General features: G+C 46.4%; 1 protein-coding gene across 1 annotated transcript in view; it reads right to left on the minus strand.

Moving 5' to 3' along the window:
• Positions 1–7,044: 7,044 nt before the first annotated feature.
• The window catches only part of LOC144129753 (uncharacterized), a 96,332-nt gene continuing 80,590 nt past the window's right edge, over positions 7,045–22,786 (minus strand). Inside the window, exons 16-20 of the mRNA XM_077663832.1 lie at positions 20,684–20,794; positions 19,520–19,690; positions 15,826–15,954; positions 13,155–13,230; positions 7,045–7,170 (exon numbers count right to left, since the gene is read on the minus strand). Of these exons, the coding sequence (XP_077519958.1) occupies positions 7,045–7,170; positions 13,155–13,230; positions 15,826–15,954; positions 19,520–19,690; positions 20,684–20,794 (613 nt within the window). The remainder of the gene's footprint in view (positions 7,171–13,154; positions 13,231–15,825; positions 15,955–19,519; positions 19,691–20,683; positions 20,795–22,786) is intronic.

A 22,786-nucleotide genomic window follows, 5' to 3' on the forward strand; every position in this document is an offset into this window, starting at 1 on the left:
AACGGCGAACGGCACAATGGAGCTCACGATGCTCGCGACTACAATGCAAATGATGACACGACTACTGAAACGACAAATTGGATCAGCCGGAAATCCGATTAACGCGGCAGACAGCGACGACGCCACACGACGGGTCAACGAAAGCACTGCGATCCAAGTCACGACAATGCCAGATCTCACGGCAAGTCTCCCGACGTTCTCTGGGACGGACAGCGAAAGTCTAGACGAATGGGTCACTTCTGTGGAGAGCATGCGCGAAAGATGTTTATAGAGCGAGATAGCCATGCTGAACGCTGCAATCTCTGAGCTGCGCGGCTGCGCTTCAGCTTGGCATCGCACGGACGGCGTAGGCCTAAAGGAACGGACAACCTGGATAACGGCACTCCGAAAAGAATTCGACAAGCAGCCACTGTTCTGCGAGGAGGTCGAAAATGTCAACGCACGACGACTGAAGGAAGACGAAACTCTTACCTACTATATCTAGAGCCGACTGCAACGCATAAAACGCGGCAAGTACGCCCTAAGCGACGACGACATCGTGGATCGGTTAATTCAGGGTGTACGGTCAGAAAACGCAAGGCCCATGCTAGCCGCCTTCTACGACATGAGAAAGGGCAGCGTGTCGGAATTCATCAACTGCGCCTGACAATTCGACAGGCGCATGACTACGACGAAAAGCGACGGCACTAGAGCGAAGCCACTCGCACGAAATGAACCGCTGAGGAACGCAGCAGTGAAAGATGACCACGGACCAAGCAAGCACATGCGAATTCCAGCAGACGCCTGCGCTCACTGTCTTCAAAGGGGCCACCGCGCCCGGAATTGCGCGAAACCCGACACACGCTCCGAGGAGAAGGCAGCCGCCGCACGAAAGAAGCGAGGAAAAGCGGCTCGGGAGAAACCAACCAACTGCATCGTGACAGCGCGCTCAGAGGGAAAAATAATCGTTGTACCGACGAAAATGAATGGCATAGAGACGATGGCCTTATGGGACACGTGATTAACATCGTCACTGCTGTCACTCACGTTCGCACAGAAACACAACTTCGATATTGTGCCAGACACGGCCTGTGTACTGAAAGGTCCGTTCGGTGATTCAGCAGCACTTGTTTGAGCAACACAAGGACATATCACTATCGGGAATGCAAGCGCTACCGTGGACGTGAAAGGGGCCAAGGACTTGACATATGAAGCCGTCATAGGTTCACACTGGCCAGAGTGCATCATGTTTGACTACATCCAACGATATACAGATGGAACTCATACGATCGAGCGGATAGGAATAAACAGCACACACCAAAAACGACAAACGGAAGTCTACCGACAAGACGTTCTGCAACAACCGAAGTGCATCGACCACAACAGGGTAACCACAACAGCAGTGTGTGGAACTGCCACCAAGAACTTCGACATGCAAGTGAGTCCCAGACTTCCTTCAGTGGATGAAGTACGACAGGAGACCTCTCAAATGCAACCGTGCGTAGAGATCCTGGCACGTTTCCAAATCGCGGGTCATTGGGCACGTCAAAGAAGACCATCACGCTGGCTTCGAGACTACTATTTCGAGGACGCAATAAATTGAACACCCGGCCGTGTTAGCTTGTGTTGGTTAGTGTTCCTGTATATGCTCCCGCAGGGAGCAGAGTTGCGCGAAGGTCCGCCATTTTGTTCCAAGCTGTGCGGGAAAGCAGCTCCTCGAGCGCACAGGTGCTGGGATCATGACGGGGCTGGGGTTGTAGAGCAGTTCGCTTTTTTTAAAAAGCTTAGAAACGGCGCCAGATTGCAGGCATCCTTTTTTTCTTTTTACTGTCTCAGTGCTCAGGGATCGATGCTAAGCCCATCATACTTCGTTGAAAAAACGCCGTAAAAATAATCTGATTTGCCGAAAATATCATGACATGACAGAAAAATCGCGGAATGACAGCGATAGCTCGCAGTACAGACATTAATGGCGCAGAAATGCTTGGAAATGAAAAACATGCGTGAGTTGTGCGATGAAGAGAAGTTTGGTAATGCATCTCCCTGCAAAACCACATTGAAATACATTACTCTATAGGGTTGCGACAACCGATGTTGCACGAAGCTTGTGAAACCACGCAGCATACGATGTGAATGCGGGCAGTATAAAACAATGCATTTTGCAAGCAAGTAAATCTCACCAACCAAAGGCACAGATATCGCGAACTCGCGCGCTTATCTTTCACAAAATATACGTACCATTTGTTGCTGACTTCTAGACCTCCATTGCATTTTTCCTATGCCATGGTCATCTTTTCAAGCCAAACGCATCACGTGCCGTACTTCTTTAACATCCGAAAATTAGAGAAGCCTGCCTTAAGTCACTGCAGCTGAATTGTGGTATATGGGTTACCAAGGATCTCGAAAAGTAATGTGTATCTCTTTCTGGTGCTGTTATTTGCTCGTTTTTCCCTAAGCCCTATTGCGTTTTCTCTTGACCTACTTGAATTATATGTACCTTCTCTGCATTCTGAAATCTTTGTTTTGGACTGCTCCATGCTTTTACTCAAGGAAAAAACTTATCTGAATATCTAATTTTGCTTTCAAGTATTTCATTCTATTTTTGTTCCTCTCTCCTCCAGTGTTAACATCCTTGTCAGTGGAACCTTAAGGGTATTCTTAACAAATAAAATAGTTAAATAGCCTAGGCAAAGCTTGTTCACTGCGTAAAAAGCTTTGCCGCTTTCGGCAGGGTTCTTGCAGTTTGGCGCACTGCACCCCGTCATAGTTGGAGGCTGCCGTCACTGCATGCTATCAAAATATATACAACTGGAGCGCATGGAAAAGGCGGGAACACACCGCAGCCGACCGCACTGGACGCGTCCGATCACGATGGCAGCCGAGTGTGTACTGGGGCTGACGAGGAACCGGCGTAGCGCCTGGAAAGTCGGCTCCTCCACTTCAATGTGGAACAAACGTCGTCAGCAGAACCACGTGACGGCCGCTCGGCGAATGGCGTCAAGAGCGCCGCGAGGAAAGCAGTCGCGCAACTCTGCTCCCTGCGGGAGCATATACAAGAACACTAGTGTTGGTACGCAACGCGCACCACCTATTGGCAAGCGGAGGAAGCAACACGAAGCGCCCTCACCCTAGCATTGTCTCCGCGGGGAGGCGCGCGGGAGAGAGGGCCGAGCGTTCTGCCGCATGTACGAGATCAACGAGGTCGTCATGTAATCCAGTTAATCCTTCATTAAATGTTTTTGTGTGAAGATTCAGCCGTGTCTATCATGTGCACCAAGACTGACAGGGCCCTTTGAGCATGCCGTTCAGGCCGTTTCGTCTGCTTCAGCTGAAGTGCTTACAACATCATCGGCTAACTAAGCGGAAAAAAAAAATATCAGAACAACTGATTTAACGAGGCTTGTCGTCCTTTGTCGTGACGCTTTCCACTGACGAAAATAGATGGCGCCACCACCACCCTTCAGCGAAAAAATGTCGTTTGGGGGGTTTTGGTTCGCCGGTCTCTACGCAGACGATAACGCTTTCGCATCATGCACGGCTCAACTAAGTACCGTTGTCAAGCTTGCTACGAAAAGTTACCATAATACGCAAGCTCTGTGTGCAGCTTCACCGCAAATGAGTCAGCGGTTGAGGTGGGGAAATTTTTGAGTATTCACGATAAAAACGCGCAATACTGTACGTAGCACAATTCAAATAACACTGCACAGTGTGCGTTTCTCAAATGCGTTGTGCCGTGTGTGTACCGGTCGCCTTGTTGGTTGGCTTGTCGTCTACGTGCCTTTGTCGAGTGATGTTCACAGGTACACGCAGACGACAGCACAAAATGACGCTGCCGGTGCCCAGACGACACGGCCTGAAGGGAGACGAGCTTCCTATGTTACTCATTGAACATGTATGTTGGTATGTAATATCAGGAACAAATGAAACGAGAACAAAAGATCTGAACTGCGGTGACAAAAAAAAAAACGCATTACCTCCTGTAGGGCAAATAGAAAGAGGTTAATTGACAATTCGAAAGGATGTAAACGCGTCTTCTAAGTGAATTTAACCTGCACTGGTACGAGGTTCTCAGGGAAGAGAATTTCATTCTGCTATTTTATGTTTCAACTGTCTTGTACCCGTTTCATGTTATGCAGATAGTATAGCTTGTCTTGCGACAAAGAATTGTGTCGCGCGACAGATGCGCGACAGATGCGCGACAAAAAATTCTGTCGTGCGTTTTGATCGGGTACTCAGGAAAGCGAGAGCCAATGTTAGAAAAAAACAGGCTTGTGTACCCTGAACGAAAAGCATGATTTCTCTGGTTTCCACACTAGGAGACGGCGCGCACAGGCGGCATTCCGATCGCTCTTCGCTCGCTGGTCGCCACCGCATTTCGCATCTCAGCAGTGCCAAGAGGTGGCGCGTTCATTTGGCTATTTCTGCAAGGAGGATAGTAAGAGGAGAAAAGCGCACAAAGCCGCCTCGACGAGCAAAGGGGAACGGAGGAAGTACAGCACAAAGATGAGATGTGATCATACGCCGAGCGTACGTGTAGTAAAATCGCACTCGGCGAATGCAATGCGCCGCGCCAGAGTCGGCATTATCATCTTACTCCGTGACTTTTCTACTTACCGCGGGAAAAACAGCAGTTTCAGTGGGATGTGCATAAAATTTTATTCGGTAGTAAATTTTAAAATTTTCGCGTTCTTTCAGGAGATTGAATGTTGCTAATACACTCTTTTTAATGACATTAATAACAAAACAGGATCTGTACTGCTTAAAGAGAATCTTCAACAATCTTTGTCAAATTTGACAGTGCTTCTAGAAGTATCCACAGAGATACCAACAATATTCAGTCAGAAAAACAAGAGAATATAAAATTACTATTGACCAAAATTGACTAACACTGTTCCCAGTGCACGTTATTGATCAGTTCGCTCTAGCCTTACCATAAGCTTGCCGTCCCGGCTAGCTCAGTTGTAGAGAAACTGCTGCGGTGGTGCGCTGGTTCGAAACCCGGAACAGGACAAATTTTTCTTTAATTAATAAGTTTCTGAGAAAGCTGTATAGCTTTCCTTTGTAGCCGTATGGCTGAGCTTGGGTCGATACCAATGACCAATGAGTAATTATCCCCTTATTATGAAATTACTAATGTTTAAAGCGCCATTATGTGAGAAACGAGTTCCAAAGTTTTAGAACTCTCCATGCTAAACTTTCTGATCAGCATTACAAGAGCACTTGCTCGTGCAAAGCGTTTTGTGTTAATCCGCAGTGCATTGCGATGGTGGACCTAAGGCAGTCTTAAAAATGAATAGATCCGCTACACCACACGTGGTACAGAGACGTTCTGAACATGCCACGTACCTTCATAGAGGCTCGGAAAGCAGCGAATATCCTCGCGAACGATAAAATTTAATCTGCGCACGAGCACCTGTCGATAGTTCGGACTGGGCAGATTAGCCACCTCTGTCCGAACTACAGTCAGAGGAATAGACATCTTTTCACATACAGCTGTCGCTTGCGTATATAAAAGCAAGTGTCAGTGCTGCGGAATAGCAAGAACAGCACCATTGCAGAGCAGGGTATAAGTGAGAGAAGGACGCCATCTTGGACGCCCTGCTCGCCGTGACCAATCCACGGCGGTAGGCTCGTGTGAACCGAAAAATAAATTTTTACATGACTGACGATAAAACCTGATTCTTTAAGTATAGTCCTTTTCTAATGTCCTGGATGGTGTTATTTGTCCAGATGCGGCACGGATTCTGCAGAATTGGCATTCAGCATCGTCTATAAAACTGAACGCCTTAAGAGCTTGCGCAGTAAGCATTTGCTCTTACCATGGACTTGTGAAGACTGCAGCCTCTCTCCTTCATCACTGCCGCTCATCGTTACCTATTCGAAAATGCTTTGGCGAGCATACTACATATAACAGATCTTGGAAAGCTAAAGTAATGGCGCTCTGTTCGTGCCTTTCTTTTTTCTAGCGATTAAGCGCAGTTTCACCATGAAAACCGTCCCCATGGGTTACCATGCTTCACTGAACGCAATTGTGTATGTGAGCAGTGACCTCTGCTTCTCCCCTTCTGCCATGCATTTTCTACAGGAGCTCCCATTGCAGACCCATGCCTTCTTGGAGGCTGTCATCGTTGGAGAGCGTTGCCCATCCCGAATTGGTGTAGTACCACGTATTTTTGCGTGGCTGTCATGGGACACCGAGAACCCTGTATGCTAAGCGGTGCCTCTTTTCATCTTCAGAAGAAAGCTAGGGACAGACACAGATTGCGTGCGTTAGGAAAATATATTGGCATTACTGAGGTACTACGAGCTGAAGATATTAAGCTTCAGTCAAACCTCTGGACCGAGGCACCGAACACGTCTAGGTACCTCAGTGCCAATACTGAAGGCCATAGACCACACTGGGAGGGGAGTGCCAGTGACAATCCTAAGTGTCACCTACCCCTCCACCCCCTCCAAAAAAAGTGCCGAACCCTGCGATAAGATTAACCAAGCGATTATTATATGATGGCCCTCATGTTTATTGGTGGTGCAGCCTTACCAATTTTTTACAGACACTAAGCTAGATAATATGTTCACTCAACTGCAGATAAGCAGTAAAGAAGCAGTAAAGGCAAATGTGTCCTGTCTTCTACTGCGTAATGATCGTAATGATGTTTTTTTAGTAATGATAGGTGCCGTTAGCTATCAAGCGAAAAAGTTTTGGTTTTGATTTGCATTCTTCTGTGTTAGTCATGCGATGCCAAGAAATCATGTTAAACGTTCTCACAAAAAACCGGGCAATTTATGTACAACTGTGTATGCTGCTTGCTGGGTTCGTGCAGTTTATACAATGTATTACTTTTATTCACCTCATCATAAGTGTGAAAATGTTATATTAAAATCACAAATTCATTAAATTTGAGAAAGCTGAATCATCGAGAAGGACGCCTGACTGCAGAGGAAAGAACCGTCTGCAAGAGGTAGATATAAAGCCTTCCAAAACACCAAAGGGTCGCAAAAGTACCAAATACGTTTATAGTTGGCAGATATTAATTCGAAACATTAAATTCTCCAGGCGAGCTGCTTTCATGAGTTCTGCCTTGCCCAGTATTCGAGTGGCTCATACTCGGCGGCGTCTGTTTCATTAATTGATTTCAAGGCGTCATCACCCGCAGACCTTCCCAGCCGCACCGGTTTTAAAATCCTTTGTATCTGCAAATGAGGAAAAAACAGGTGTGTTAGAATTGATTAAAATGCAAGAGGATAAATCGGGCACAAGTCGGAGGCATGCAGTGCACAGAAGGCGGTGGTCTTGTTGTATCCTTGGGAGTCCTAACCATCAGAGTATTGGGACCAAAGTTGTTTTTACGTTTAAGATATTTGGAGCGGTGGAAATTCATAGCAAGCCCAGAAGCGAACACTCCTGGGCTCTATAAGTTATTTGCAAAGGGTGTAGTTCCTAACCCTTCCGCAGGGACGCGGAGGCCTTTAGTAACCTTTTGTTTCCTTGTAGCCATCACACCTGGCAACTGGCCAAGGCGTAAGCAGGAAACAAGGGGCTTACAGTTTTCAGAGGTCAGCTGAGAACAATTTGCCAGATAGCGGCACACTTTGGATCCTTGGTAGATATTATATGGAAATGTTGGGAACATATGAGCGTTATTGTAACAAATCACATTTTCTGCTGTTTTACAAAACATATAGAATAACCACTTAGAAGAACAAGTTTGTCCTCCAGTTGAGCCAACTGAGATAGTCTTGAGGGCACATTACGGCTAAATTGTCGGCGAAAGTTTTACAAGCTACATCGAAGATGTTCACATGCAGACGTGTAAACCTTCGCATGTCGGAAGCTGACAAGATCAAACAAATAATCAAGGGTATTGGCACGATGCCTTTGAGATGCTGCTAGCCGCGACTTGAGCATCCTTTCTGAAATCATATGAAATACTGCAACTACGGTTAATACAGTTAATACAGTTAATGCAAATACAGTTCAGTCTTGAAGTATCGCTAGCACCAGAGCGATAAAACTATTTTAGACAGAAAATATCAGAAACAAACCGCATACCATTTAAGAAGCAATGTTATAACCGAGCAGTGGGCTCGGACCAAACACGGATGTAAGGTCATAAGCGATCAGATACCGCATTTAATAAAGCACTATCCTGTCATTCAGGACTTGTTAACCAAGATTCGCTCTTTTAAATAAAGTGAAGAAAATATTCGAGGAACTGTTCTTAGAGGAAGATTAGTGCCATAGAATGACCAACAATTTGTTTTCAAGTGTTCAATCATTTAATCACTAAATCAGTTCAATCATATTCCATGTACATGTATTTAGGATAGCTTTAGTAATCTACGAATTCAAGCACAATTGTATACCTAATTTTGTTTTTGTGCCTGTAGTGATTTTTGTTCTTTAAGAACAAAAAAGCAAAATCAAAACTTTTTTTCTCAGCCTTGCTCAGTTTGTAAACAAGCATTTATGTTGTTTTGATCTGTGCTTGAGTGTCGTCCGCTGTTCGTGCCAAGGTTGAGTGATCTCGTAAGACAACTTCCTGCCTTTTGTCGCGTCGCCGAAGACCATAGTTGTGTAAAATTATCTTGAATAGTCAAACAATAATAATAAATATTAGATAATAGTAATGATAAATATTAATAATATAAGAAAAATTCCTAGATATTGTCTTATCTCTCTATCTTAGCCGAATGTATCCTACTTTTTTCCTGCTGAGGCAAGTGATGTTCTATTTCATGCCATAAACTTTATCAGTCATCATGGTCAACTAAACAGTAAAGGTTCATTAAACTGTGAAAGCAACGCAAACAAGGCAGATGATATTTTGTTTCAAAAGAGGGGTAGTTGATGCAGTGCTATGGGGACAGTCATCAGGCTTATCGCTCTTGCGATTTCCGTTCTCACCGCACCATAAATGACAAGTGCTGTATTCTCAGAAGTAAAATTGTTAAGCTGAAGGACAAACATTTACACAGTTGAAACATTGGATCTACTCAGAATTCATACTTTAATGCCAAATTAAAGCGCTGCATTAAAGAGCAGCTGAAGAGGTTTTAAATTTGGATTGTTTCAAAGGAGCTGAATGTGTGAAACTCGCAGGTAAAGCATGGAAATCGTTTTACGTTAGCTGTTAAAATCCTGACGGTAATTGTTGAGTTAGGCAGTTTCGGCGTTCAGGCTTCTTTGCAGTGCACAGCGAACGGCAGCGAGCGCTATGATGACGTCACGTACGGCAGTGCTACGTTTCCAGCGAAAGAACGGTTGTTTCGAGGCAGAAAACGAAATTCACCTAAGTACACGCTCACGTAGCATTGTTTTGCTGCACCGGACGACTCAACGCACCATGTAAGCGAAAGAAGCGGGCATCTGAAATTTCCACAATAATGACGTCCACACGAGCCTCCCCGCAATCTTCTCATCGGTTAGAAGCCTGAACATCGTCACGGTTTTAATGGATGATTCTGTTACCGTTTCAAACGCTAGCGCAAAACTGCGTTCCATACTTTACCTAGAAGATTCTTAGATCTGAGTTCTTCAATAACCCGAATTTTCAAAAACAAAAACATTTTAGTTTCACTTTGACAAAGAAAGCGGCTGTAATCGAATGGACAGCTTTTCGGTTCTGTAAAATTATTACGAGTCCTATATAAGGCAGCCCCAAAAGTATAAACCTGAAATAGTGGCAGCAACGAATAGTGGGGATGTAGAAATCTTCATAATTCAGGGGCAAAATTTGAGAGTCAAGAGTCGGATGCATTCGCCCAACTCGGTATGACGGCAGCATCCGCTCATTATCAGAAGCGGCAGTTCAATTCTAACCATATTTTTGTTGTGTTATGAACTTTTTATAACGTGAATTTTCTCTCTCACGGAATTGAGCATACGACTTTTTGAGCTCTGTTAATGGGGGCAATATCTGCTCTCAGCAAATTTCATATAATATTAATCATGTTTCCTGAGCGGGCGCCTCTTGATGACTGTATTTGTGCACAAGTATTCAAGACTACAAGAAGAGATATACTATTGTTTTGTTGCCCTTATTTCAGCCAAATTTCGATGCAGATCACGTGCCTGATGTTTGGAAATTGGCTAGACTAAATTTCTTATCCCAATTTTGCTTGAATCTTTATAATAAAGCCAAGTTTTTCTAGCACGAATAGCTTGCAAGCTGGTAGAACATTGCGTGTCATCAAGGAATAAGAAATATGTTACACAACAGAAGGCGGCGATGACGTAAAGGTAGGGCATCCACCTTGCAGGTAGCAGCATGCCGGTTGGAATCCTCTTACGGCGCAGTTATCCACTAGGCTAAAAAAATTCGATGGAACTGAATAACGAGGCCTGGGCAGTGTTCCCGGCGAGCAGAAGCGACAGCACGCCTTATCACCAGAACAGGACTTGGCCAGCCTAGTCCAGTACTTGGCCACAAGTTCTAATATGAATCCCTCCATTACCACCCGCCTCGTCAGTCCCATGTCTGTGGAGGAAGTGACCAAGGCACTAGTCTATCTTGTGACGCACCACGTGGTGCTGAAACTGAGCAGGCCGCCATTGAAAACTGAACAGGCCGCCATTGAAAACTGAACCGAGCAAATTTAACGCAAGAACTTTATCTAGTGAGGCTCCACTTGCCGAGCAGTGCCATAGGTCTTAGTTAGATTAGAAAACCAGGTCTAAAATAAACAACGTTTAAGGGGGAAAGTGCGTACAATGGTATCGCTGGCACTTGACGTAATTAGGTCTCTTAAAAGGGCAATTTTTAAGGCTGTACAAGTGTGCCTACGTGCAGTCATGATGGCGAGGTAGCCCAGAGGTTCTTTGAAGGCATGTAAACGGCAGTGAGAATAGTGAAGACATAATACACTGTCCTCATGGGCTACTCAAATGCCAAGGCAGGGAAGAAGCCAGGCGTCCAGAGACTGGTGGAACATGAAGTAAATTGTAGGAATAGCATAGAGAATTTATCATATTTCACAAAATAAAATATGCGCCGATCCTGAATATCTTCTTCCGAAAAGAGATGAACTTGAATTGGAGTTCGAGGAAGCCGAACAGTGACACCAAAAAACGAACTAATAAACTAATGATAGACTTAATTTTTGCACGTATCTTGGCATAATACAGATTATGGAGGTGCGCGGCAGGGAGGGACGTTGTGACCACTTGATCGCGATGTTTTTAATTAGCCTGAACGTGAACAAGGAACGGAACAATCAAGTAATAAAGAATGCCAACGACGCCCTAAGGTTAAGAGGGAGAGTAGATGAATTCAGGACCTTGCTGCAGTAAAGATAATCGGCTTTAATCGAGGACGGCGACCTAGTCTTCAAGCAATGAAGGACCATCTGAGATGTTACTACCAAGCACGCAGCAGCAGTAGGGTGTGGGGGTAGCAGAGCAGGATACTGGAAGCACATTCAGAAGGCGAAACACTTGATTAAGAAACCCCTAAGTACGAAAGCATCTAGTCCCATTGAAAATGTACTGCTGCCAGACTTCAAAACCAATTTCGAAGCGACAGGCAGACCCCATAACGAAATATAACATGAACAGGATGGGCATGCCGTAAAGAAGGGCGGTGGCATGAAGACGGTCAAGCGGAAATGAGTCAATCGCAACAATCGGATGTTTTCCTAAGAGACGAGGAGGGCAGTGTCATTACTGAAATGAATAACATAGGTAAAATACCCGAACAATTCTACGTATACTGGTAGAAAAAGCGAAATAATCAGGAAGCTAATTATAAAGTCAATGATGTGGAAGAGTAGGATATCCTGCCAGTTACGAAAGAGGAAGTAAATAAACAAATAGATTCAATGCAGGCGGCGGAAGTGGCTGGTAAAGTTAAAGTGTCGATTTGATCAATAACGATGGAGATATGTGCTCTAAAAACTTGACACTGCGTTTACGCATCGCGCCACGACGTTGACCCTCGAATAGATATCAAGAACGCAAAACGTTAGACTGAGGAGTGTACTGCCCGTTGTTTACAAGGCATTAATAAGGCTAATCGCCAATAGAATTAAATCAGCCTTAGACCTCAGTCCCCCAAATACCAGGCTGGCTTTCGGAAATGCTTCTCGACAACGAACCATACACATGCGATTACTCATGTGATAGAAAACTAGCAGAATATAAGGAACATTTACCTATAGCCTTCATAAACTACGAGAAACCATCTGGCTCAGTCGAAACTTCAGCTGTCATGCAGACAGTGCTTAACTAAGGTGTAGATGAAGGGTACATAAGTAGGCTGGAAAGCAACCATAACGATTGTACAGCGACCTTAGTCCTCAACGAGGAAAGTGTGTCCGGATCCAGAGATTATCAGCACCCTCCGCTGCGACCTACGTCGGACTTCCGCTTTGGTCGGTTTCTTGCATTCGCTGGGGACCCAGCGGCCATAGGGAAATTAGTGTATTCATGTGGAAGAGCGTGGCCAAGCGATACACGAGGGTGACGAGGTTCTCCTCCGGCTAGAGTGTGCGTTGTCGGCTTTGGATGCCGGATTGAGGCCACACCGCAGGCTAGTTTCCCCAATTTCAACGACAGTTGGATTGATTTTTTTTTATCTAGTGAGCAACATTTCGACAGCAAGATTTGAACCGCGCTCCTCTTGCATAGGAGGCAGGCGCTCTACCCTATGCCAGAGCTACCCCGGGCCCAAGTTATGTGCTCCATAACATTCAGCGGAACCCAAAGGAATGTCACAGTGAGAGAGACTATATATGTCATTTTCAGGAAGCAATACTACACGAATGTTAAAGGTACTTAGGGTACCGACTGAACGTTGAAGTCCTGAAGGTTTTAGGAACAAATGTTCCGTGCTATCTTTCCACTCTTGAAGGCTTTTGCTCTCCCGCCAACGTCTCCACTCAAACGTTCGTTCTGCTGGATTAGCAAACTCTGTATCTGAGTACGCATTGCCAGGCTATGTCGTCAAACAGCGTAGGAAATTTGGCTCGTACCTAAGTTATGGAAGTATCGTATGCCTGTCTTTTCGAGATGAGGCCCTGTTACATAGTGCGCGCTTAGCTTACTGCATTGCACGATGATATGATTTATTCCTTTCATTTTAATGTTAACATCAGAAACCAATTCTGGGCCTCTTGCCGCAAGTTATTCGAAGCGTTGGCAGCTAATTAATGCTTACTAAAGAGACTGCCGTGCTTACCGTCTTTGCTTCAAGCAGTGAGCGAACAGCACGAAGCTTATTCGCTCTCTTGATCGCAGCTGCTTGTAGGAGCCTTCTGTAATACATAAAAAAATGTGCACAAAAGTGCTAAAATAAGCATACACCTACATTCCTCCAGGGTAAAATTTCTCCTAATCACATGCCTATCGCTTTTTCTTGTGCTTCCGCTTCAGCAGTTTTTGGCTTCACAGCTTGGTGTGCCTCGTGGCAGCCGCAGTGGAGTTACCGGGAAAGCCACATAAGGTTCAAAATTTTGAACTTCTACATCTTTCACATCCACCGTTTGAGAAAAATAAACAAGAATACTACACAGTAAAATTGTCGCACGATAAATTTTCTTGCGTTCGCGCTTATCTATAGCAAACATAAGAAGATGGATAAGTAACAGTAAACTTCTCGGAGGCGGAGTAAACTTAGTTTGTTATCATCAACTATTCATAATGCAGCCACTATCTTATGTCCGCTCTTGCAGAGTAGTGCAGCTTTAAAACATGTGGTTCCCACTCGTCAAAACTTCATCTGGTGAAGACCACTGCTCTTGAATGGATAGTAGTTATACCCACGTTCGAAATTTTCCTCACAAATGCAGGAGTTCCATTAGAGCCCCCTTAAGAAAGAGGAATCAGTGGCGACCGATTGCTTCTATATTGTTGTGCTGTCTTATGAATACGAAGATCCTACATTCTGTCACGCAAGTTACGAATGCACTATCTGCAGAAGAGGGTAGCTGTTAAAGCGAGTTGGTGTATCATGCATGAAGAAATCTAGCGCTCGATCAGACAGCGCAAAATGAAGGGTGTCCTCTTTGTCCTGTCTGGTCAAGCGCTACTTTTCGTCAGGAGAAGAGCGCGCCAAACTTAATCTTGCGGAAGCACTTGTGCGATATCCTCGGTGCAAATTGTACTCTAGTCAAAGCTCTTGAAGGGGAAACGCTATTTTCAAATCGCGTAAAATGGCGAAAGCAGTTTCTTAAAGATAAAGATATGCGATTGCATGACTTGTTTTCTAAGGTGTCCAGAGGTGTTGTTGATAATGTTTACCGGCTAACACCCCGAAAATTATTTCAACATTTCTGGTACTTCACATTGTGAAACGCTGGACAAACTGGAGTCTTTTGGAACTCCTGTGTGTTCAAGCGCAGTAACCAAGCAGCGTTATTTTGGGCTTGGCGGAAAACTTGTTTCTTGAACTTGAAACCGGACACCTAATATCTAATTGGAGCCCAGGAACGAGCACATCAAAAGCAGTGGCCCTATGGTCATGCCACGTTGCTGGTCTCATGTGGGCACTGATTTCTAGAATGCCTATAGAAACCGGCGCCGTTTGGCAGGAGCCGATCGCGAGAAATCTGCTCTTGCGGTCGGCTAGCTGCACTTCCTTGTCCCGCGTTACGGTGGTTATGTCCGCACTTCAGCGATCATGGACCAACACTACTTCGATAAGAAGTACAAAACTGCGCACGGCAGCCACAGGCGAGAACAACCCACGCCCAAGAATGATAAGAACATTCTCTCTGGGCTACTTCGAGAGAGTTGATTGCGGAGGGCGCGTGGACGCCTATCCCAGCACCTCAGGGTCCGCTGGTAGCACTTCGGCGGCATGTGTCTTTATTGGCGATGGAAACCCCGCGAGGGACGGCATGGAATCACAGCCAAGCAAGCAACACCCTGCCACAAGCAGCTCAAAACTGTGTAGTCAGCAAAATATGTCATTACAAGCGCACTAGCCCAAAGGCCAGGTAGCGAAGCAATGCTGTATTAAAAAGGACACCTACGGCTACAAAGATGACCCTCTCTGGAGGAGTAATCGTGTTGCTCATATTTGAATGGCTTTTTCTCAATACTGCTCTTTTCGGTTGTTGCTCATCTTATCGAACTGATATCAAAGAGTATTTCCTTTATTTTAATCCGGTTTTTCTTTCTTACAAGACCTACACTACAATAAATTGAATGAGAATCTTATTTTTTGAGCTAGGTGATTTGAGAACTCTTGGCAGGATATCTTTAATTGAAGCGTACACATTTGCATGGTAGCTACACCGCAATAAATGACTACAAAAAATTTGTTTGGGAGAAAAAAAAATATTACTTCCCCGTAAAAGTCGGACTAGCCTTTTACATTTTGCCGAATATGCTGACTTTTCACAATGCGACGAAACGACAACAATAAAAGAAAAACATTTTTGAGAACTAGTGCAAAAATTTTCTGCAGTTAGAGCCTAAGGCGTTCTATAACATAGAAGAAATGACGGCGGATTTGCGTAGTCGGGCCGAATCCGAATTAGGTGCGCTATTCCCCTGGGCAGGTTACCCACAACCCGATAGGCAGGCCGGTGGGCAGGCTTTGTCCACAAAATACCTACCACAAAGCAAGATTCAGACAAACAAACAACGGCTAAATGCGGGGAATGGCCGCTAAAAGTGCTTGTGCAAAAAAAAATTCGTTTAAATATTCACAAAAATAATGATTATGCAAAAAGCCTCGCCACCCTTTAAACTGAGGAAGACAAAATGGTGCCGCGAAAGTTACTTATCTACATGGATGCCAGGTAGAACCGTTATGTTTTTCATACGCCACACGAAACGTTATTCGCCGAGTAACGAAAGACAGAGCCGCGGATAGACGCAAGCAAAACTCGGTAACAACTTACGACTGAGACAGAGGTGATGGCTCCTGCAGCTTCAGAAGATCAAGGATTTTCTTGCGCAAGTAGGGTGAGAGGCGTACATTTGTTGTTCCCTCACGGTCCAAATCGTTGGAGATCGCATCGAGAGCGAGCCTGCAAAGCAGTAAGTGGTGGTCTCAATGGCGTGGTAACTGAGCGAAATACGGTCTGCATGAGGCCTCTAGTTTTATTGTCTACAAAAATTTAATGCAGAAGTTTTTTATTGGTCTAGAATTAGCAGGTACTAAGGTCTTTAAAAATTTTAAAGGAAATGAGCGATGTCAGTTTTAATAAATCTCAGTCAAAGGTAGCCGTCTTTCTAAAATAAATTTTAAACACCTGTCCAGTTAAGAAGTACGTACGAACTTTGTGCAATGATGTTAGGAAGGACAGTTGAATACCCGAAAAAAAAAATACTCTGAAGTTTTTTCATTTTGTTCCATTACGGTTCCAAAAAAGGCCTTCTGGGAAGGGATTTATGGCTTCATAGCATGAGCTTCCCCAAATAATGGTAACCGTAGACTGGTTATCTTTGCTGAAACGCTTGCAAGTTAGCCCTTCATGTGGGGAATTCAAGTCTCATAAGTCATAAGTACCCGTTCTCTGGTGATCAATGAGACTATCTTCGTTGGTCTGCCATGTGCCTCCAGAACATTACCGTTAACTTACAGAAGATTGTTTTCACTTTAACATCGTAAATCAGGTTTTTCTTTTCGCAGGGATCTCCGTTCACTCCTAAGATCTGTCATAATAATCAACACAATGGCATCGCGCGTCTGTCGGCCCGTTTTGCAGCTCAGATATTATTGCGCCTTTTTCCTCGTTGAGCGTTGGTAGTGCAGCCGCTCATGCAGACACCACCTGCACGTGTCTTGCTCAACAATTCTATTCGGGTGGGCCACGCGCTTGCCTTTATCATGCGACAGCGCGTACTCTTCCCCGTGATCAGCTGACCCCCCCACCCCCCCTTGCTGCAAGTAAGCTCTTACCTCGTGCGCCACTCAACCTTCGTATTCATCGAGGGATTGTTCTAACTAAAGATAGGTGTCAACACAGCACAACATGAACACTATCGTGAAGAAATGCAGTAAAATAATGAAAGAAGTAAGATTAGAGCACTGCTTAGTATGTATAGAAAGCGTAGCTATTTTAAACTGCCAGGAAGATTACGAAACTCGGTAAGCGTTATCACTAGCGCGCCGTCCGCGCAGAAGCCCAGCACTGGCGCTGGCAGATTTCAAATGTACAATATGTTGAAGCCGGCGCACCGTTCCGACGTCGACAATATGCTGCTGTGAAAGGCGCTTCAATACTTTAGTTTGCTAGAAAAATATATGCTAACAAACCCTCCACATTCAGACGCAGATATCACTGCACCCCGCATGGAAATATTTCATATGAGCCTACGCGAAGTCTAGCTACCGGGGCCTTAAAGTGTTTCCGCATCGTTGCGGGAAACTTCCAGGGTCCCCGCAAACTAGTCTGCTGCCGGCAAACAACCGACTGTGGGTTCATACTCTTTTCCGCACGCAGCCGGTTATGATACGCGCAGCGCAGTGCAGACCGGCCTCTCCTCGGGGAAGTTAAGCATAGCCTAGCGCGGTCCGCCTACCTAGGTGCAGTCCACTTCGAGATTGCCAATTTTTGCTTTTATTTTCTCCTCAACCCACCGCACTAGCTCAGTGGCTGCCTGCTTCGCCCAGTGGTCACGAAGAAGCGGGTTCAAATTCCCAGCCCTGCAGCCAAGGTCGAAGTGCAAATTATTCCGTGCCTGTGCGCTGTTCTATGCCAGCGCGTGTTGTGGAGCCCCATGTGGCCGATATAAACTTGAGGCCCTTAACCACTCGGCCTCTTGTCTTCTTGCTTTCACTCTCTTTATAATACCTTCCATCACGCCGTAGTTAGGTGTCCATTGAAAGTGAAACACTTGTTAAGATTTTTCTTCCCTGAATGCCAATTTTCGCTTCCTGTCGTTGACCAGCAAGCCCCGATTTCTTCTCCTTGCCTGCTCTAGGTTCTCATGTTTCTCTCCATTAATTCCTGGCGTCCAAGTACCTAATATATGCTCGCTAACCGACTCTCGACCTCCTCGGGTGTATTGGCAATAACGGCTTACTCCTTGTAGTGTCCTTTCTATTACGGCGCGGGTTAGGTTTCCACTGAGGACGAAATATTTACTAGTACTTTTCTTTCCTAAATGCCATTTTTTGCTTCCAGCCGTCCACCAGGAAGCCAGAATTTCTTCTTCCTGCATGCTCTAGGTTCTGTTTCTCATTTATGCTTCCCGTTCCAGCTGTCGCCACCGCAAAGCCAAGGTGTTTCTTCACTGATATCGCCTTTTCAAGCACCCAGTATATGCACGCGAACACACTCCCGATTCCCTAGGGTTTCCTGCCAACAGCCGCTTTCGCCGCAGAAGAGCGTGTTATAAAAATGGCTATGGTTTAGTTCTGGTTAAACCTTGAGTGACGCGATAGCTACAGCTTGCCGAGTGGAACTCGCTAAGTCGAATTGCAAAGTCAGTCTTTCGCCGCTCCGTTTCGCTAGGCGTTCCTTCTTCATCGTCGTCCCTGGACGTAGATTCACTATCTTCCCTCTCCACTCCTCCCCCACTCGGTCTCGCCTGCGCGGCGCCGCCAGCAGCTACCACGATGGCCAGGGCGCCGCCACGCTGAAGGCTCGAAATGCTAGCATAATGTTGGCGCGCGGAGCGCACATCAGCTGCGCGCTCTGACGTCTCTCCGCGCATGCGCACAACTGACGAAGCGGGTGGCGCCTGCTCTGCCGTCGGCGCAGCGGCGAGGCGCGCGGCGCGCACACCAGCTGCGGGCTATGACGTCACTCCGCGCATGCGCACAGCTGGCGGAGCGGTGGTGCCACGGCTGAGCGCGCAGCCATGCTGACCTCGCGAATTGGCTGGCGTAGTGTAGCTCTCGCTACAAAAATGAATTTGACCAGGGGTGCTAGGCATTGTGCGGACGATAAAAATGGAAGGCGTGAGAAATGATTAAAAAGGTTGTAGCTCGTACTTTGTGAGGTTTAAAGCACCCGAAGGTAGATACCGTCTGTGGCTGACGCCATAGTGGATGCCTCAGGAATAAGTTTGGCAACCTGCGAATTTTTAACGTGGGCCGAAATCGCACAGCACGCGGGTGAAATGCATTGCACACTCTTTGGGACCTACAAAGCATAACGAATGAAATAAAAAAAAATCTAGAGGAGACACTTCAGCTCCATAATAAGGATATGACATGATATCGTAATGGGCTAATTGCCATATATGCATAAGTTTATTCTATACTTAACATTAATAGATCCCGGGGAGTTCTCACACACTCCCTGGAGCAGTGGTGCAGCGATTAAGTGATGCGCCCCCAAGCGACCAATCAATTTAACTGCCACGTGCCACGGTGGGCAGTTTTTTCACAACCAGGCGGGCAGGTTGTTATGAGGCCGCAAGGTAACATAGCCTAGGTGGCTAACCTGCCTGATAGGTGCCGTATTTTGACCTATTTTGCAGCCGTCTCACTTTCGCAGCACTGAAATGCATTTTTATTCGAGGAAAGCTCCACGATGAGATTGTTACCCAGGGACATTTGAAATTAACCCTCTTCCATTTCCTTAGGGGCTACACAGCAGAAGTATTGCAAGCGTGGTGGGCCCCAAAAAGCGTGCTCACCTTTTCAGTCTCTCCTCTCCGATCCCTTCGCGTACGCATGCGGCGAAAGCCAGGCGCATGGAGAGGGGAGCATCTTTCAGCTTCGCGTCGAATGCGGCATCGTCTGCCACCGAGGAGGCCAGGTTGCATGCCACTGCCTCTGGTGCTAGGAGCGTCAAATTCTGGACGCTGCTGCAAATGAAGAGGCGTTGAGGGTGCAAAGAAAACACAGCCACGTTACCCATATGCAGTGGCCTACAGGGATAGTGGCTCTTTTTACTGAAGAGCCCGAGTGGTTGGAATATCCACATCACATTAGACAGGAGCTGGCTTTGAACACCAGTGCTGCTGGGTGCCCACCTGTTTTTCATTGGGTACAAGCTTTCCCCTGTCCTAGCGTTGCGGATGTTTGTGAAAATTGCCTTCGACCTGTCCTGCCCTCCTCAACAAATCGTTGACAAGTGAAAGGTTCAAATACGAAAATATCGATAAAACTTAGTTAAGACTGCCAAACATGGCATTTTATCATGCAAGGCGAAGAGGGGGCGGTATGTACATTTTAAGGAGGTATGTTGAAATTTATGTGGGGTGGACACCGCAGGAGTAGCAGTGACAGAATATGCTGTACCAGTGGCGTACTTAATACCGCATTAAAAGCTTTTAAACAAGCTCTGCAAAAAAAAAGCGAAACACTAAACTCCAGCCCTGTCTTTAGCCTCTTATACTATAAAAAGTAATTATGCAATAAGATTGCTGTAAGGCAAAAGGAAGCCGAACATAAAAGAGACCTAAATGGTTTTATTTCGCGAACCTTAGTGCCCGCTGCCAGGTAAACACACGGTATAAAACGCTGCGGGCTACCAGACTAGCACATAACTTTAAGACGGTGGCGAAGGAGCTGTGTTCCTTCGTCAGCTGTTTGTTGCTTCACGCGAAAAGATGCCACCAAACTGTTTTCGCGGGATGTCCGTGAACGGACACACCAATCTAGGGAGCGCCATTTAGAATTACTGCTTGCAAGCAGTGAATGTATACCTGGTGCTGCAAAGCGCAACAACTGGCCAAATTCTTGCTGAACTGTTCTGCTCGTTCTCCTTGCACCTCAAAACACTATAGTAAGTTTGCAGCTAGTAAATTATGGTTATAAGCCCGATGAAAGCCGAAAACGACCAAAAGTTGGCTTACCTTTTAAAGTCGCTATCAACAACGAGGTTCTCGAGTCCCGCGGTGAATTCTGCGCACTTTGCGCTGCCGATGAAGCACGCCACATTTGCCAAGACCACAGCTGTAGATGTCCTTTCGAAATAGAACAAGCGCAACTCTTTTTTCTAGGGCGTCGTTCAATAAGGGAGTGACAAAAATGTATATGCGCCCATTTTTATTTTCTTTTACGCGCCCAGTACGCCAGCCATCAAAACGAGGAATGTTAACGTTTCAAAACGTGGGGAAAAAACCAAAGCATGAAGGAAAAGAAATACGGGGCTTCGTATCCATCCTGCTTTTACCTTTTCAGCTTTAGCGCCGCCATATGTTTTAACGAGGGATCAACAAGTTCGCGAACACATTTGCCAAATTTCAACCACTGGTAGTCTTTCTCAGCATGCCGTCCGTAATTTTGACAAAGCCATAGAAAACAATCTCCAGACTTTCGTTTCTTCTTCTTAAACGCGAAAGGAAATCATACTTATCATGCCTATGGGCCTGACACAAATGCTGCGGAAGAAAGATACCCGGCATAACGGCGTCTCCCCCGCCACAAATGCCGGGGCTATGTGTGCTGTTCCGGCATTGCGCTTATACCTTCCAACACACCTGTGTACTGAAGCCATTGTAGGGTTCGGCGCGCTGTCGCATCTTTTTGTACATATGTGTTGCAAATATTCCGCGAGAGGGCAGTGACCTAGGCTGTGCGTCCGGTTTTGTTTTATTTTGTTTTGCTTTGGTGCACGCCGTTAGAAGGGGATTCATGCCTTTCTGGTTAGTCTCCCCATTCGTCCTTGCGGTTTCCTTCGCCGCTCCGGACGACGGGGCTATCTGCCGGCCTCGACCTTGGACCCCTGTCCCCTTGGTGAAGGATTGCGAGACCACTTAGGGAGGAACTCGGGGGTAAGGGAAAACACTGACATCAGTTCTGAGCTTTCCTATTCGTCAAAACTGATGAGCCGCAGTTAGCAGTTTATTTTTACGTGTGGAAAGGGGCGCGGGCATCTTGGGGGTGTACCCGCGAAGGGAGCCACGCCCGTGTGCTTTTTTCTCTAGCAACTCCTAGCTGGCAGGCGCTCGGTCTGGCCGAGTGCGGAGGGAGTGACCGTTGAGAGCTGGTGCAAGGCGCGCCAGTTTCACTGTTGGGACGCGGTGTTCCTCGCCTCTGTGCAGGCGGTCGGCTAGGCCGGTCGCGGATAGTTGTGGCCGTATTCTGACTTTTGTTGGTACCCATCTGTAAATAGCCTGTATAAAAGTTCGTTTCTCACTAAATCGCTTCGCCTGCCAGTCATACCATCGAGAAGCCTTCAAGCAGTGCATCCAGTTTCTGGAAATCACAGGACCAACACCACCGGCAAACGTTTACTGGCGCAGTCGACAGTACTGGTGCTCTGCAGCGGCCCCGAGGAAGGGACGAAGACATCCACGGAGAGAACGACGAAGTTCAGCATCCACGGCGAGATACCGAAAGGACGACAGGCTACGGGGGTACGAAGGTGTGAACCGCATCAGGCGTGAAACGCCGAAGACAAGGCCTTCAACAGACACAGAGTGGTATCCCTGAGCAACGGCGGTTGTTGGAAGATTGGAGCGGACACGGCCTTCAGCGGACAGAAAACGGCATCACCGAGTGAAGGCAGCAGCTAGCGGCTTCAGTGGGCACCTGGTCCGAGGTCGCCGCCATTCCTACCCGAAAAGAGAACCCTGAGCGCAGCTCCGAGTGAGTTCCCTGGTTCCTCCGTTTTCTTAGCGGTCACTGTTTGACTAAGGCTTGCGTAGTTGATGATAACCCGATTTGGTCATCTTAACCCCGGCAAGGCATCTACGATGGACAGCGGTAGTGACAGTGGTGACTGGGGGGACGGTGGAGACAAGGACAGCAACGAGGCGTCGGGATCACGGCATGGCCAAAACATTGAGAAAGAGTTGGAATTGTATGAAAAAAGATAAGAGCCTTAGAGCTCGAGATGCAAATCATGCGTGCTCGAAGCCAGAATGCGGCGCCTTCCGAGGACGAGCGGTTGAGACTGTACGCTAAGCTACTCGCCGGCGCGTTTCCCAAATTGCCGGCAGACGGGGAAGTAC

Source organism: Amblyomma americanum, chromosome 4 (assembly GCF_052857255.1).
Source record: "Amblyomma americanum isolate KBUSLIRL-KWMA chromosome 4, ASM5285725v1, whole genome shotgun sequence".
NCBI classification, from domain to species: domain Eukaryota; kingdom Metazoa; phylum Arthropoda; class Arachnida; order Ixodida; family Ixodidae; genus Amblyomma; species Amblyomma americanum.